Genomic DNA, 19250 nt, shown 5'->3' with positions numbered 1-19250 from the left:
ACTTCTCACTAATCACCATAGATTGAAGAGCATTTTTAATTTGTTTGAATCTTCTCAACATGATTATTACAGAGGCAAAACAAGTTTCAACAACAGCTAATATTTTCAAGTGGGAGAAATCATTAAACATTGAAAGCCTCATCGAATGATTCATAATAAAATTTCTGATAAGAATAGCATCATCTGCAACCACTGTTATCCAATGGCATTCAGTATAGATGATTTCATTAGCCTCTTTATTTTTTGCTGCACAAATATTTTTTAGAGCAAGATTTAAAGTGTGCATAACACAATGTGTGCAAAATATATGGGGATAAATTTGCTCCACCAATAATCCTGCAGCTCTACACACCAGTGCATTATCTGTAATAACCTGCACAATATTTGAAAGCTCGATCATGACTATCATCTCTTTAATCAAATTGGCAATAAAATGTTTATCTTTGTATTCTCCTTCACAATTCACTGCTTTAATGAACATTGGGTAATTCTCTGTAACGGCCATGAAATTAATAAGGGGTCTTCTTTGAAGATATGTCTAACCATCACACACCAAACTAACACCTTTTTCTTTCCACACTCCTTTTTCTTTCCAATAATTTCGATCTTAATGTATTGTAGCTAGGTGGAATATATCCTGCGAGGTTGTTGTTACATATAAAAATGAATGCATTTTTACAATGAGGATTCCTTGCAAGGTTGAAAGGAAGTCCCGCTTAAAAAAAACATCCTTGCTATTTCACCATCCAATTCCTCTCGTTGATGCAAATTAAAAGCCTTCTCCAGAGGACTATTGGCTACTCATTTTCTTTTCTTTGTTTCACATCCTTCACTTCTAAATGATAAAGCTTGATCAACTCTCACAGATGAGGAAGAAGTGTGGGATGAGCCATGAGTAGATGGCAAATGCATCTATTTAGGGAGTGTCCTTTGGATCCTAGATTCAGCTTCATCAACTAGTCTGTTCATTTCAATCAACTGCGATGTAGTAATCTTAGGACACATTTTTGTTCCATGGCCATAAATTTTAAGTAGATGTGTCTTCATCCTAGAATAAGATCCTTTGTAGGTGCTACCACAATAATTGCATTTGAATGACACATTCCCTCCTCCTTCAAATGTTTTTCCTAACTTTCTAACATGAATCCATAACGGCTTATCAGTTTCTACAGATGGCACTTTTGAACCTTCACCTAATCCACTCCGCCAGCAGCAGAACCCATTTTGCTAACAAACCAATCATACATATGAATACATTAAATTAAATTGATATGAAGTGAAATCAAAATATCCTAATAATAACACAACATGAATATAACAATATATCGGTCTGCCGGGGGTCCAAGGGGGCGCTGCCCCCTGGCGGGGTTCGACCTGCCCGATCAGGTCGTGGGGTCAAGGGGCAGCGCCCCTGCGGGGGTTTCCTGCCCCCGGAGCAAAATTTTATTATAAGAGTAATTTTGAAGTTCTGCTTGTTTTTAAAGTTCGTTTATTATTTGTATGGGAAGATACTGAGTGGTATCGAGCATATATTGAGCAGTACTGATGTAGACAAAGGGGGGTCAACATGAGTCCAAAATAAATCAAATTTTGTCTTCCCTTGAGTCTAGTAGTTTAGCATATTTGAGCTGAACTTTTAGCTCATTTATGAGCTGGCTTTAATTCAATTATTGAACTAAGGGTTAGCTCATTATGAGCTAACATTTTAGTTCATTTATTATCTTTTAATTAATGTCTTTTATGCTTTTTATGTTTGTCTCTTGGAATTCCAAACCGGCCTTTGAAATTCCAAGATTTTCTTTTCTCCATGAGGTGGCCCTTTGGCTTCCTCCTTGGCTTTTCGTATTTTGCGTTTTGCCTCTTGGAACTCTGGCCGGCTGCTGGTTTTCCCGTGCCTGGGCTCTTTTCCCGTGGCCGTGCCCCTTGGTTTCCGCGTGGCCTCCTTGGCTCCCACGGCTGCTCTTCTAGTTTGGGGCTGATTTCCGTGAGCAAGGGGGGGGAGGATTTATATGTTTTAATGCTTAGATTAATGTGTTTGAATTAATGTAATGTGTCTTTTCATATTCTCATACCTATAAATATGAGATGTATTGTAATGTTTTAAAGAGTAGTTATGTGATATGTGATTTTTGAAAAAAAATTGTTAACCTGCGGGTTGCTTGGAAATCCTGCGGGCTCTTTCCACCCTTCTTTCTCATCCCCTCCGGAAATCATGCGGGCTCTTTCCACCCTTCTTCTCGGGCTTCTAATATCTTTCGTCTCTCCGCAAGTGCCACTCCACCTATATCCCTCTTCTCAAGTGAAGCAATTTTAGGGTGTCTTGTTTGAGTCATTTGAGTCAAAGTTTGTTAGTCTTTATTTTATAATATTAAAGTTTGTTTTGTCCAATTTGTCTCATTTTAGTGTCTTTTCTATTACCCAGTAAAGTCTTTATTTTTGTTAAGCAAAAAATATAGGGTCTCCTATATTTTTTGCTTACATCATTTTAGGGTGTCTGTCATTTAATTTGTACGAGTCGTAGTTTGATTGTAAGTTTCTATTTCTTAGCTTAAATTGAAATGTAAGAGTTTGCTTTCTTGCAAACTTTTTTGTCTTGTTAGTCTTTTAACGTAGTAGAGTAGTGTTAATTTTTTGTGATAAAAAAATATAGGCCCCCTATATTTTTTGATCGCATAATTTTTTGTGATAAAAAAATATAGGCCCCCTATATTTTTTGATCGCATCAAGTACCGAGCATATATCGAGCAGTACCGAGCATGTACTGAGCGGTACCGAGCATGTACTGAGCGGTACCGAGCATATATTAAGCAGTACTGAGCATGTATTGAGCGGTACCGAGCAAGTATTTAGCAGTACCGAGCATATATTGAACAGTACCGAGCATGTACTGAATGGTACCGAGCATGTACTGAGCAAAACCGAGCATATACCTAGCGGTACCGAGCATGTACTGAGCGGTACCGAGCATGAACATTAGGCTTTTCAAAAATGAAGAGAAGAAATGGCGAAATCCACTTACAGGTCTTGGCTCTCTTGCGCGCATAAGGTGCTCTGTTTGGCCTTGATTGCGAACTTTGCCTCAGATGACTGCAGAAATCACACAAGAATGAAGGAATGTGAAAGACGAGTTTGCTTGGCCTCGGCTCGAGCAAAGATGACGAAGGAATCAGAAGCGAAGGCAGCGGGCTCCGTTTGGCTTCGACTGCGAGCTCTCCCAGTCCGCCCTAGAAGATTTCTATCATGGATCGAAAAAATAGGGCTTCTAGTTCACGGAAAAGGCTAAATAGAACGAACGATTTTATCATTTAATAACCGGACACGGGTCCAATTTTAATTTTAATTTTTTAAATTGCGACACTCCAATGCCGTGTCGGACACGTGTCCATGCCGTGTCGACACGTGTCCGTGTCCAACACTGTATACCCTCTTTAAGAGGCGTGTCGGTGCATCATATTTACCCATCTTCAACCCATGAAATTCCTATGGTAATAATACTTTTATTACCAAACTAACTCGATTCACGAACTAAGGGCCTCCAACAAACAACCTTGCTCACTAAAGTGATCAAAACCTCTTTTGCTCATAAAATTTTATCTTGGGCTCGCCATCTATAAGAAATTCTATCACTACTTGATGTGAGAGAGTTATGATAGATAAAAAACCAACACAAATTTCAACTCCAAGTGAATCTCCCCCTTTACCCATCTTGAACCCATGAAATTCCTATAGCAATAATACCTCTTTTACCCATGTTAACTCCATTTATAAATTAAGGTCGTCCACCAAATAGATCACCTTGCTCACTAAATTGGCCCAAATAATCCAAATCTGTGAGGTTTCATCTCCTTCACCCCATGCTACTGCTCATACTCATCATAATCTCTTCTCAACTGAGATCTCAAACATGGTCATCCCTTTAAAACTTAAAGCAAACCAACTAGTGTTGTCCAAAGGCACAATCAATTATTCTGACCATTTGAATACCTTCAAGAATATCATTTCTCTATACAAAATCTTAAGGCACTACAAAATATCATCTTTCACCAACACCTTTAAAGACATTACAAGTCGATGGTTCAACTATATGTATGTGTATGGACTTTACTCCTCTGAGTTATCCTACCTCTTTCTCGGTTTTTGCTTCAAAAATGCCTCTAAAAATTTTCAAGTCACCCGTTTACATGAAGCGATTTGAGGGAGAGAGCCTTCATGATTATTTCGCATGTTTTACGAAGGCCACCCATTATGTTATGGATGGCAATAAATCGATCAACAATGATACTTTTGTTCTAGTTGTCTAATCACGTGACTTCAATTTTTTTCTTGCTAGGAACGTTCTTGCCACCATAGAGGAGCTACTCAGGAAAGCAGCTAAGTTTATAAGTGCCAAAGTTTTTCTATGAGAATTTGAGTTGTCTTCCATAACCACATTCCGCTCTCTCATAAAAAAATATTATCTATAGAAAACCAAGTAGGGTACACCACACCCCATCCCAAGACGAAGTGCCAAAAAAAAAGGATTTCACTCAGAGAAAAGGCTACGAATATAACAACTACCAATAGTAGAAGTCCAAGAAGCCACACTAGTTGCCTCAATCATGTCGTGAGAGATACATTTACCTCTGAACTGATCATTAGACCATAATGAAGGTCATTCAAAAAGAGATTACTACAGCTGGTTTGCTCTAATGAAGAAGGGAGTTGAAGGGATAAATCCAAGTTCTGTTTGTACCATAGCTGCATTCCTGAGTTCTACAGGCCATCTTCGAAAAATTTAGGGGATTTACATACATACCATTAAATATTATGTATTTATGTCTAAAACCTAAATATTTATTTTAGGTATATAATATCATAATCTTTAAATAAAATTTAAAAATATCACTAACAAAAACTTATCTAAAGTGAAATACACAGTTTTGATGACATTTAGATGCTCAGATACCATACAAGTAAATATAAACACAAGTATTTGATATGTAAATACAAAATAATCTAGTGGTATGTATGTGCCCCCCCCCACCCTAAAAAAAAAAATTAATGAATGCCAGCTAAGGGACTTAGCTCATTCCCGAAAGGATATAATGTATATCAAAGAGTCATAGCCGAGGCAACCCAACACCACTCCAGAAAAGGTTGTGCAAATTATCAAGACCATCCATATCATCACTGGGTGAGTCGACCTTGAGGGTGCCTAGCAATGTAGGAAAATATCATACACTTCCTCGTCTCATCTTTGTTAAGAAAACTTGAGTGTCGTCTTCTCTCTTTTTCTTCTGTTGATATAATACAAATAGCGTACACTTCTTCTCGGGTTTAATTTCTCCTTGTAGTAATTCACTCTTCTCTTCTCATCCCATAACAAAGAATTCAAAAAGCTCAATGACCGTTGGGAAACATCTCAAATAGCACATTATTTGTCAATATAGTGGATATTCTTTTTGTTTACTATGGAGTGGATGTTGGTTCAATACATAAAATCGCTACAAATCCCTATTTAGTTTCTTCTTTGCAATTTCCTCTCTCTACCTCCTTGTAGTCAACCTCAATACAATACTTTCTCTTTTTCTTCTATTTTTCAACCCGTAAAACATGACTCCATCTCAATCTCTCAAAGACTGAAACTTAATAGTTTACACCATAAGTCTATGTAAGGGGTTCCAATCATGTGTTAGGAATTATTTGATTAATTGACGCTAGGATAAAATTTGGATTTCTGAAGTCAACTCCTCTTTCTCTACATCTCACCTATTGAACTCGCTTATCAATTTTCACCATGTTGCTCGTTATCAGTAATTGTACAGTCATATTAGGTGTAACATTAAGCATGATCCACAAGAAAATAATAATGGAACTCATAATATTCATAACATCAAGAATGATAAACTTATTATAACTAATTTTAAATATAAAATTTTATGTACATATCATCCAAATCTTTCTTATTTATATATCTAACACCCAAGTAAAAAATTAACTAGCAAACTCATTGAAAGTTTAATGAAAATAAAAAAATATGGGTTCTGTTACGCACTTCCACATTTGGATGGTATTATTGTAAATAAAAATAGTTAGCTGTTTGTTTTGTAATAACCAAGATTTGCATGTTACACTGAAAATCATCCCTACAAAATAAGTCAAGTGTCTCACCTATAGACTTTCCTTTGTTTTTGAATGCAGAGACATCAACTACTTTTTCATATTGGCCAGGGCATAACTTCTTGTGCCTGCAAAAGTAGGTAAATCATTCTTCAAAGAAAATTTCATACTATAATTATCTCAAGATTCTCAGCAAATGCAACAAGCAAACAGGCAGGTCATGGAAAGAACAAAGATATGATGCATCAAGCTGTCATTCATGAAATCTGGAGAGTAGCGTGCCAGTGTTACCACAAGCAGCCTTTGTCACTAAAAAATGGCCTTTCCTTTGGTAAGCTATTTATAAAGGCAAGGAAGATAATGTAATTAGAGCATTCTACATAAGTTTGGGCACCTATTTACCCGTGTTGTCTAGCCCAACTTCCACTGTTATTGGTAGTCAAGGCATTGTTACAGGAACTGTTCAAAGGTGCATCTCTCAATCAACTCACACAATTATCATTAGACTGCATACCACACTATCATCCATCACTTCATGGCCAGTAGATCATTTCTTTCATTTTTGTTTGAGTCAGCACGTAGCCTGATGCTAGGAATGCATGATGATTAATGCCTACCTAAGGGCTTTCTATGAATATGCAAACAAACACGCAACTCTTCCAACATAATTTGAATCAACCACTTCCAATAAAATAAGGATATTTCTTCGAGATCTTACCTATGCCATCCACATAAAATATTGCCGCAGTCATCACCGCCATTATTTTCAAAGCAGTCACTAGGTGAAGGTTCTCCATTCATTCCTCCCTTGTTAAAATCCCCACAAGATGCACACTGCAAAGCAAGCCCAATAATAGATGATAAAATAACGTTCATCATATTTTCTTTTATATAAAAGAATACTACAGTACATTGGGCGCATTCCTCGCATTTAAGAGGAAAAAATATAAATATATTTTACCATCCATAGGTGAGCATCATGAGTATCCTCTTCATTCTGGAAGCCATGATGGGCAGTGATACGGTAACCATTAGAGGGTCTCTGAAGATATCACAAAGAAATAAACAAGCAATTCATCACTGGAATTAAATTATACTACTAGAAGTCTAGTGGACCTGATCATCATCCTTATGGTTGGAGTTGATTAAATTTGCTATGTTCCAGAATTTGGATCCATGTTCACTGCACAAACAGAACAAAATTATATCCAAAAGAAAAACCTAAGAATCATGAAACTTTATTCAATAAAAAAGGACCTGATACCTGTGATTATTGTTTTTATGTATAATCCACAAGAATGCATGAATCATCTCATGCAATAAAATGTTCTTTAAATCAGTAGAAGAGCGAGATTTCAGCAAGGGCACTGACAACTGTATCTCACACAGACCTTCTTCTATACAATCACAGGAAGCTGGCATACTGCAGTGCAAAGGTAAAGTCCATGGTAATCCGATAAAAAATCTATGTAGCAAAGCAGCACGAAAAGACAACGAGATATGAATTGTCCACTTTCTATCACCAGCAGTTACTATATAGTTGAGTTTTGATTAAATATAAATGCGTAGGAATTATTTCAGTTGTTATAAGCCATCAGATGCATAGCATACCATGCAAATGCGTTAACAAGAAGTTACTCAAAAATGCTGAAAACTTTTGAAACAGATTTGGAGCACATCTTGGAAAAAAACATCTAATTAAATATATTAATGAACAAATAAATAATAAGAAACATCAGGAACTCATGCAAGGCATTTTTCAGTAGTTCAATTTCAAGGATCACATTCTTTTCCCCCAAATACTATATGTTTTCTTTTGATGCACATGCATTACTCTAGCTATCACAAGCTAAGCCAAATCATTTCTTTATCATCGTCGATAATTACAACAGGTTTTTGCTGCTTTGGTTAAGACTGCCACTTTCGTCTACAACTATTATATCAAACTGATTGCTAACACATTCAGAGTAGGGATAAATCATGTCATCATATTTCTTTAGGTATTCGGATCAGCACCCAAATCAACATCAGAAAATACCCGCAATGACAAGAAAATTTGGGCATATGTTATATCTCTCATTAGTTTAGGAAACTGTTATTTTGAGAGTTAAAAGCAGCTAGCCCAATAAATACTTACTGATTTCACTTTTAACATACTAACTCTGCATAACTCTTTCTGGATATAAATAACTTGAGATAGCTTCAATGTACTATTCACTCTATCACATGTTATTCTCACCATGAGAATTTTCTTTGCATCTCAAAAGTCCAAGTCAAATTCTTTTGAAAATTGTTCCTTAAATTTCTTGATATCACTCTTACCAACTCTGATGATATAGAAACAACAATGTGCATTGCATCTAATAATGAAAATTTGACACAAATTATTCAAATTTGTACCGCTGATGAGGATCCTTCTTTAATCCGTACAAGCCGTTATTCAATTTACATATAAGGTTTTCTTTCTTAGGAACTGTTAAGCCTACATACTGCACTTTGTAGATATCCTCTAAATTATCATGAAGAAATGTTACCACAACATCTAATTGCTTAAAATATAAAATTTATGTAGGTACTATACTCGATAGTAGCCTAATAATAAGAGAAAATTTCACTAAAATTAATACCTTCCTTTTTCCTAAAATCCTTTTATCAATAGCCTTGATTTTTACCATTTATTTCCATTGTGCTCTTCCTTGATCTCGAAAATACATTCATTCTTCAATGACTTCTTATCCTTTCATTGTTTTACTTATATACAAATATTATTAATTTAAGAATTCTACCTCTGCTTTCATTATCAACTCTCATCAGCGTACTCGACAAAATTTTCAACATTTATTGTTTCTTCAAAACAAACAAGTTCACTAACAGTAACTAGAATTATATAATATTAAAAATATATCTATGAATAGGTTTAAACACTCTTTGATATCTACTCAACTGCACCATAGGTGCATACAATTCTAACTTAACACTTATAAATCATCTGGCTTTTCTCTTACACATCTTTAAAAATCTCCTTAAGCTCAACCAGTTCACTTTTGGAGGCCTAAGTTGTGGCATTACATGCAATGCCTTCATATATATAACAATTTTAGTGAACATAAGAATCCATAACTTCTTGAATTTGACCATTCATGAATCTAAAGCCAAAATTATCAACTCCATATCCAAAGAAATAATAGTTTTAAAGAGTAATTCACTTTACATTAATAATTTATCATAATGAGCACATAACTCTCTATGGGGTTTAAATACGAAGACAATCTTTCAAGAGATGGAGTAAGTGCAAAAGACATTCTTTTCCTATCTAAACATGCCACTTTGCTTCAAGTGCATTTCCATTATTTTTCTCCTGGAGACTATATTGTGTTGATTCCTTCTCCCCTAGGGTTCTAAAACAATTGTTTTTCCACTATTATCCATTACCGACGCATCTTCCTTTTTTCACCCTTTAAGGCTTCAATTAACTAGGTTTCCCTCCCATCCTTCACCTTGAATCTGCATCTTTTTCTCATCATCTAGGGTTTCAGGGGACTTGAGTAGAGGAGACAAATCACACGTATGAGGCATTTTCATAAGGTTTTCAAACAACATCATCTTAAGGGATACTTGTAAATTTGAAAATTTCTCGGTTTAGCTGATTTTAGTGTGATTTATTGTGTGTTGGATCAACATTATTGTCTTCATTTGCATAATACTAGTAGAGTTCATGCATCCTTCATTACTATTGATTTGGTCGTATTGTCTGTTCAATTCTACTTGATTACTATGTTAGGATTCCTTCATGTTATATTACTGAATTAGGGCTTTTTGTTAACTCAATCTCCACTTTTATGTTTATCTAGCTGTTTATGTTGTCAATATTTGTAAGAAGATAATTACTTTGGCCAAAGTTTACCATGGTGGTGGATATTTTACCTAGCTGCATATAACATCATATTACAATGAGTGAAATTGACTATTTCACTGTGTAACTTAATTATTTGTTAGCTATAACTTTAGAAGAAGTCTTCATTAAACATTGGGGGATGGTGCCTTGGATGAACCATAAATATAAGCTTCTTGGGTTAAGTGTAACTAATAGAATTAAACCTCTTGAAAACGATCACAGGTACTGGAAATGACGGAAATTGAAATATGCACTTAATACTAATAAACCATTGTATAAAAACATTCCTAAGCCTAAAATAGAACCCATAGTTCCTAGAATAATTGCTGAAGGGGTACAGAGGAATGCATATAAGAAAATTATGTGCAATGATGATGATGAAAATATGCATTGTTTTAACAATATGTTACTAGATAAAACTAGTATCTCTGAATAACCCTAATTAAGATATTGTTTCAAGTTTTGATTAGTGTAACAATATCAGGGATTTTCCCTTGGGGTTGGGGTATTATGATGAAGCAAAAAAGCCTAGAACTAGAATTAAGAGGGGAGAAGGGGGACCGTCGTCATAACCGTAGTGAATGATAATTCTTCTAAAAAACTCACAAAGTGGTATTTAGATCATGGTAAGAATCTTTTACAACAATGCTAAGAATAACAATTATTAGTGATGATAGAATATTGAACCAATAAGAGGTTTACACTAAGACTTTTCATAGTGCACAGCATTGTTGAGTCCTATAAATGGAGTGGAATGTATGATATATACAATACAATTATCTTATATTATAGTCCGACCTCAACAATTGAAAGCCTGTTTGAGTTTGCCTTGAAACACAGCTTGTAGACCCAAAATGAAGCCCACACTAACACTCTTGAGTGTGGTTCCAACAACAAGTCACTAGATATGCCAAGAATCAGTATAATATGTTTAAACTAAAGCCAACACTAGTTGATCCTAATTAACTCCAACAAGTCCAATATTGATCCTTGGTCCACTTTGAATCTACCTCCCTCACCTCAATCTGCAAACCCAAAGTGAGAACCATGCTAATGTTCTTGAATGTAGTCATGAGTCAATGGGACAATAAGCATATTGCAAGCACCTCCACAATATCAAAATGGCACAACGTGACTCACAACTACCCCATCTGTCACTCCTAGCCACCTCTGTTTAAAATTGCGCAACAAGATGCGCAATTCTTCCCAAAGGCACCTCGAGGCGCACGCAATTTGGAGCCTGGAAGAGGCGTACGCCTCACCCTGTGTGAGGCGCGCCTCAATTGCGCAATTATGAGTGAGGCGTACGCCTCATCCAAATGGCCCCACCTTAAAATGACTCATTTTTTTTCCTACACCCGTTCGGCCCAGGCTTTTCCCAATAACGCTCCGCCCGCAAGCTCCTGTTCGCGAAAGAAGATCCCGCACGGTCGGCCACCCTTCCCGCCGCCTCTCCCGCTGGCGCCGCCTCTCTTCGGCGAACTTGAAGTGTCCAGCCGCCGTGTAGGAGAAGTCCACAAACGATTTTAGGTATTTTTTTTAGTTTTTGGTTAGATTTTTGAAGTGAAAGAAATTCTAGGGTTTTAAATTTTTTGAATTATTTTGTGTGATTTTGAATTCTTTCATTAGGGATCATGGTTAGAGGCAAGGAAAAGGGGTCTTCGTCATTGCGGAGGGACCCTTCTTGGAAATATAGTGTACAAGTTGACATTGGTGGCGGAGAGAAGAGCTATATTTATTTGAAATGTAATTTTTGCGATAAAGTGGTGAAAGGAGGTGTTACCCGCATGAAGGAACACCTATCATGCTCGCACAAAAATGTAGCACCCTGTGCAAATGTGCCAGGAAAGGTGAAGGAGGAAATTATTGCTTATATAAAGAAAAGTACCACGACTAAACACTTGCAACAGGAGCAATTTGATGATAGGGTTGAACATGGCGCTTATTTTGGGAGCGAGAGTGGAAAGGGCTCTTCCTCCACTATATATATAGGTGAGGTGAAGCTTAGTCTATATCATTGTATGGAAAGACTAATACCGGAGCAGGCAGATAGGGAGCTTACAAATTTATAACTTGTTCTATTCCGGAATAAAGAGGGTTTTTTTGGTTTGAATGCAGCAAAAGCAACCATTTCCAAACGGTCTCCAGGTATAATTATTTTGGTAAATGCAAGACACTTTATTCAGTTCTTATACAACTTATATGCTATTACATTACATTTATGTCAAGTGAGTAATTAACATGATAATGATCTTTTCTCTTATTGAACAGGGAAGAGAAAAGTGAGTCATATTGAAGATGATGATGATATGACATTCATAGTACAATTGGAGAAGAAAATTCCCTTGAAGACCCATTTAGTGATGGGATATAATTGCATTTTTTTGTTCTTTGTACTTTGGGAGTTTTGTTAAACTAATATTTTGTGATTTTGTACTTTAGGACATGATTTTATTGCATCTACTTTCTTACTTTCCACTATTTTCATATATCATTTAGATGTTTTTATTGTAAGATAAAATATTGCTATTATTTTCCTGGTAAAATCCTTAATTTTTCATTTACGCAATTCTGTGTCTGTGAGGCTTACGCCTCAGACCGCCTCGAGGCTTACGCCTCGCCTCACGGACCAAAACAGCCTCGAGGCTTAATTACGCAATTTTAAACCTTGCTAGCCACGCTAAAAGAGCAAGGGCGATGAGACCCTATGCGGGATCCGAAGAAGTCTAGATGTGCCTTAAGATTATCCAAAAAGTTTGTAACCCCGATGAGACCCATCAACTTATAAAAATTATTGGACAAATTGCTCATGATTTTTAATATGGAAACTCATTACCCGGTTCTCTAAGATCAAAATTCTCTAGAATTTATGATCATTCTAAACTGAAAAGAGTGGAGGTATTAATCTCATATCTCTTAGGAATACTTTGGATCTCCCATCCACTAATAAAAATACTTCAAGCATTTTGAGAGCTAATAAAGGTCATAAATAGAGACCACTATGAAACCTAGACAAAACATTGTTATGATGCCTAATTTAAGGAGAAAGAAAACTTTGTTGGAGCTTGTTGACCTAAGCAATTTAGGTGCAAGGAGGTGCGGTCAATTCAATACAATTTTCTTTTCTCTTCCCCTCACACTTTCTCAAGCTCAAAGCAACAAGTTCAATGATGTCCAATAACAATATAGAATTGTGGTCTACCCATATACAACTTTTAAGGCACACAAGTAGGAGCCTCAAATGTTATCATCATACATTTTTTTACTTTATTTTACTTCAGTTTTGACAATAGGTTTGTTGGAACCAGATAGAGCTGAGATTTAGAATTTGGCAAATGTGACCTTTGAAAAGAGGTGGCGAGGCCATTACAATAATAGTCTATCTCAATCTGTAATTATGTGCACTACAAATTTCGAACAACCCAGCAGAGTCAAAAACAAAAACTAATAATACATGGTCATTGGGCCACTGTGGAGAAGCTTAAATCTTCATCATCTCAATGATTATTCACAAGCTAATCATAAGTCTAACAACCTGATAAAGCCAAGGCAGATGCAATCATTGTTTAAAATTGCGCAATATGAAGCTGGTCTTGAGGCACGCCTTTGCGCAATTCCACTGAAGAACACCTCAAGGCTTACGCCTCAAACCTTTTTATGAGGCTTGCGCCTCAACTTAGGGTGCGTTTGGAACGGCTGCAGCTGTCGGTAAAGTAGGTTGTAAAATTGTTGTACATAAATCTGCTTTCAAAAATTGTTGTACAGAAAGCAATACATTTTGTTTGGGAAGTACAACTGTCAAGTTGCTGTGCTGCAGCTATATAGGAATAAATTAACTTTATACCTTTATATATTGAGATGAAAAAAATGCTCACCGTAATATCAGAGCCTTGCAATAAGCGAAAAAGAACAAGAAACAGGAAAATATAGAAAATCCAAGTAAAAAACGCATTTTCACCTCTTAATAACATGATTGCAAGGCTTGTAGAGCGTCTGCTTGGTATCAAAGAGAATGTGAGGATGACAATAGCTAGTCAGCGGCATAGCCTTCGACTTGCACCCAATGTACGCGCATCGCTTTCTCTCACACCTGGAAGAACTGCCATTTTCCCCTTCCGGATTCCCTAGTCCCGCTTCCCCAACTACCACTCCAAGTCCACTTGCAGCGTTGTCCTCCTTGACCGGACTCTTCCCAAACTCCCAATAATAATCCCTATGCTTGACCCTAATCTCCTCCATTAGCGCCCAATATTGCTTACAATAGCACTGATACAACTGCTTCAGTCGCCGAGAGCGGCGGCGGAGAACCTCCTCCCATGAAAGGAACTCCGCGCCAGCAAGCGCATCGTCCTCCGACCCCAACGATCGAAGTCCCCCTCCGATCTTTGCCTACTTTCAGTTGATCTTCCTCTTCCAGTGTTGAAGCCCCATTGCCAAAGTCCAGCCATCTGTTCCGCCTCCAAGTCCACGATTCCCTCAAGCGAAACCTCCTCTTCCTCTTTCCGAACACAACGCTTATTCATCTTCGATCTCCTCTGAAGCCCAACTCCGACTCTACCTTCCGATCCACCCTCCCATCTTCCGACGCCTCCTGCTCTTCCCATCCGCAAACCTAGCCACAACTCCACCAGACCGACCCCTTTCTCATCCTGTTTGCTCTTCCCATCCTATTTGGGCGGAGATTTACGTCATTTTTCCGCAAAAAGCAGCGGACCGCGGGACATGAGGAAAGGTCGCGAAAAGCAGCCATGTGCCGCGAAACTTTTTCTGACGTCGTTCTGCCGCAATCTCCCAAACGACAGTTTAATAACTTTTTATAAAGCAAAGCAATGGTGCCGCCGTCCCAAACTCACCCTTAATTGAGGCCCGCCTTGAGAAACGCCTCGCCTCACTGGCGTGAGGCAGTACACCTCACCTCACTGGCGTGAGGCGGTACACCTCACCCTATATATATATATATATACCTAAATCCTGAAGTAAAGCCCCAAACAAATCATGCCTTAATGCACCCCCGAGCCACAATAACTTCCTCACGATTGCCTCGTCCCGTAGCCTATCGCCTTCGCCACAACCACCACTGTCGTAGCCACCGTCGCGGATCACTTGAAAGCCACACACTACCACAACCACCTCTAAAAATTTAAGAGTAATACTCATCATTAAATTGATGACAAATATTTAGGAAAGACGAAGATGACTAAAATAAATGGAGTCGATTGTGAGACTTGGACTCCACAGGATGAGGCAGAGGAGAGACCAATTTGTTATGATGATGACTCCAATAAAAAACCCCTCACTAATGACCGTGCAGATGATTTCTGAGTTGTTGACAACTATTTTAGCTTTCTTTAAGAATTAATTGTGGATGAGTAAGGGAGTGAGAAAGAAGGAATTTGAAGTTAAGCTTAATGTTATATGATACTTTTATGCAATTCTTGTATTTTTATGTTACTTTGTTCTTGGATTTCAATTCTATTTCATGCAATTTATCACTTGTCACTTCATGTACAATTTTTTTCATATGTATTCATAGTTCAATAAAAAACTAATATTCCATTCTTTAACATATTATTTTGGTATTATTATATTATATAAAAAATAACTTTTAATCTTTATTATCTCTTCACACAATTATTGAATTTTGAGGCTTACGCCTCAGAACGCCTTGAGGCTTACGCCTCGTCTCACAAATGAAAAACGCCTCAATATCCAATTGAGCAATTTTAAACTTTGGATGCAATAAGGTTCCTGAAAAAACATTAAGGAGCTCCACAACACCAATACACAACCTTTGAGATGCAAGTATAGGTCAACAGCCTTCCCAATGTTGTTTAACCCAAGGTGATGTGAAAGAATTGCCAAAATTCAAAAGCAAAAAGGAAAACTTAACAAGGCGAAATACTACCAAATCAACCAAAATTTTCATTTGAATTATCTCGAAATGTTGTCTAAATTACAACAATAAACTTGAAGACCGCTGAAGTCCACAATAAACCTTAATGCATTAAGCTACAAACTCAAAAAAACAATAATATAATAATAATTAAAATGGACTTTCTTGCTTGACAAAAATTGAAGTCCATGATTGAGCACAAATCTTTTTTATGATACTTTAGACTAAAAAGGAGAGATGCTTCAAAATCCTACTCTAAAATGTCAAAATTGCTATCACAATTCAAATGATCATGGATAGTAAATAAAATAAACTCCTAATTTCCAAAGAAAAAGACATAATTCCTTCACAATTGTAAATATATCATTTTTTATAAAATTGCATAAAAATTAACTAGAGTTTAAAATTTCGTAAAAAAATATAGAAAATCTTAAATTTTAGAGATAAGCTCTGCATAATATTAAAAAAATGGTGGGTTTTTGTTTTTGCATACCATACAGAAAATTGAAATAATTATCAAAATATTCCCAAAATGCAAAGGTTCATAAAATATTCATAAACGGATAAAATTTTATGAAATTTTTGCAAGAGAGTTCTCTCAACAATACCCAAACATTGGTTTAATTTGCAGCCCAACATCAACAAATTTTTTACAATTATTACAAAAATGATCAGAATGCCCTTTGGTCTATAATATTTATGTTAAATTCTATAAAAGCTTGAAGTTAAGAGAGTCATTATTCATGATTGGACGAAGAGTGTGGAACTTTTAAGCTGACTTAGGCAGTCCAATAAGTGAATCAAATTATGAAAACACCTCATGATTGTTAACATTCAACAAGCATTCAAAATCACACAACTGAAAACCAACTCTCCTTATTCAAGCACTAATGACGTAAGCAATTCAAAGATAATGAATAAATCTCTAAATAACTCTACCACACTTTAAAAAACTACATGTCAAACAACTTTACCTAACCAATGGTTGGCAAAGAAATTAGTGTTGATGGCTCTATTGGTGTTCAGATACAATGCATTCCTTGGCATGATGCACCTTGAGATGCAGTACGCCAACTCACAGACATCATCATTAGGCATCACATATGCATATGTTATTCAAAGTCATATATGATGAATACATATCAATCAATCCTAGGTTTTCCTCATTATGAGTTTGTAAGTCCCTTCCTTGAGCCAAACTGCTTATAGTTAGAGTCATAAGTCTTGCTTCCAGACTTTCCTCAAATTGAGATGTTATAAGACCAATCTATGGGCTCCTGCAACATTGGAGCTATGAGTTTCACCATCACTTGGGGTTGTTAGTCCAGTCCACCAGGCCTATTTACCATTAGAGTTGTAAGCCCTAGCCCTTGATTAAATTCGTGTGAAACATCAATGCAAGCCTGCCTCGAAGTCAATCAGCATACACATGAATGTTCAAGAAACCTTACCTATAGGGTAGGATCATAATTCACTCTTTCAGACCTTCTTTGAATAGAGAGTTTATAAAACAAGTTATTTGCTTCCCACCATCAACATTATAAGTTCCACCTTCATGCTTCTCACACACTATATGATATGTTGGGCCTATCAACTAATAGAGTTTAAGCCCTAGCCTCCAGCCACATTTGCATCAACCAGCCATACAATAACTCAAAAAACTAATTAATTCCATTGAACCATCCTACATATAAGGTGAGGTCATAAGCATAGTTTAAAATTGCGCAATAAGAGGCGCGCCCTCTGTGCAATTCGGGCCAAAAACACCTCATAGCCTATGCAATTATGGTGTTCGCAGAGGCGTACGCCTCAAGCTATGTGAGGCGCGCCTCAATTGTGCAATTGCGCAATTTATGGTGAGGCGTAGCCTCATAGAAGCTGGCATTTCCCGCAGGCCCGCATGTCTCCGCCGACTCTCCCGCCGGCGCCGCCGCTCACCGGTGAGTTCCTTATTTCCGGCCGCCCCTCTACATCCCTTCTTGAAGAGTTTTTAGATTTTTTTTTAAGTTTAGGGTATGATTTTTCAACTTATAGGAAAGCTAGGGTTTTAAATTTTTTTTGAGTTTTTTTGTTTTATTTTGCTTTTTTCTTTTAGGAAAGATGGTTAAGGGCAAGGAAAAGTGTAATATGTCATTGCGGAGGGACCCTTCTTGGAAATATAGTGTACAAGTTGACATATGCGGCGGTGAGAAGACTTATGTGTATTTGAAATGCAATTTTTACGAAAAAGTGGTGAAGGACGGAGTTACCCGCATGAAGGAACACTTATCATGCTCTCATAAAGATATGACATTCATGGATACAATTGGAGAAGAAGATTCCCTTGAAGACCCATTTAGTGATGAGACATGATTAGATTTTATATGTTCTTTGTACTTTGGGAGTTTTGATATACCAATATTTTCTAGTTTTGTACTTTGGGACATAATTTTATTGCATCTATTTTCTTACTTTCCACTAATTTCACATATCATTTAGATGTTTTTATTGTATGAAAGAATCTTGTTATTATTTACCTGCTAAAATCCTTAAATTTTTATTTACGCAATTCTGCATCTGTGAGGCTTACGCCTCACACCGCCTCGAGGCTTACGCCTCGCCTCACGGATGAAAAATGTCTCGAGGCTTATTTACGCAATTTTAAACCTTGGTCATAAGTCTATTATCGGGCGCTTCCTCTCATCACGAGGTTATGTCCTATTTAAGGTCCTCTCAGCCACTAGAGCCGCAAGACCCATTCCTAGGCTATCCCTAACTTTGAGCATGTAAGTTCACTCTCTCGATCATTTCCTCAACGATCTGAGTTTCAATTAATTGATCATACTAATACACCATACTGAATCACAACACATTTGGGCTTCCCTTAAACTCAGGGTTGTAAGATTTGTCATTAGGAATTCTTTAGAATGTAAACTTAACCCTTTGGCCATACTAGCTGACCATTGGCAAGCCATTAAGCCAATCCTTCAACACACATTCAGGTCTCTCTTAACCTCAAGATTATAATCATCATCTTTAGATCTCTATCATCAAAGTTGTAAGCTCAGCCTCTAGTTAAATTCAAATCAAACATAAACAACCACACATATTAATCCTCAGGTAAGTCACTCCACAAGCAAATCTTTCCAAAATCAAAAAAGGAAATTTCTCACTAAAAGGATCCAAATCCTTTTTTATGAAATAAATGTGGTACAATGCAATATACAAGTTTCTCAATAAAGGCCTACCTGCATTGAAATTCTTAGTTACATTATTGGGCTAATGCATGTTTTAAGGTCCCAAGTTAAGGCATGCATGCATCAATAATTTCATTTACAATTATGTTAGCTCGGGTGAACCCGACACACATTAAATAATACTTAA

The 19250-nt window shown here is 36.8% G+C and overlaps 1 protein-coding gene across 2 annotated transcripts in view; it reads right to left on the bottom strand.

Moving 5' to 3' along the window:
- LOC110103029 (sprT-like domain-containing protein Spartan) overlaps positions 1-19250 on the bottom strand; it is a 51897-nt gene that overhangs the window by 13032 nt on the left and 19615 nt on the right. For both annotated transcript variants that reach the window (XM_028696520.1, XM_020831574.2), the window contains exons 2-6: positions 7364-7522; positions 7216-7282; positions 7061-7141; positions 6818-6933; positions 6151-6227 (exon numbers count right to left, since the gene is read on the bottom strand). In XM_028696520.1, the coding sequence (XP_028552353.1) occupies positions 6151-6227; positions 6818-6933; positions 7061-7141; positions 7216-7282; positions 7364-7522 (500 nt within the window). The remainder of the gene's footprint in view (positions 1-6150; positions 6228-6817; positions 6934-7060; positions 7142-7215; positions 7283-7363; positions 7523-19250) is intronic.

Source organism: Dendrobium catenatum, unplaced genomic scaffold, assembly GCF_001605985.2.
Source record: "Dendrobium catenatum unplaced genomic scaffold, ASM160598v2 fragScaff_scaffold_756, whole genome shotgun sequence".
In the NCBI taxonomy this organism is placed as follows: Eukaryota; Viridiplantae; Streptophyta; class Magnoliopsida; order Asparagales; family Orchidaceae; genus Dendrobium; species Dendrobium catenatum.
Note: the sequence above shows the minus strand (reverse complement) of the source record. Positions and strands in the feature narration are given on the sequence as shown.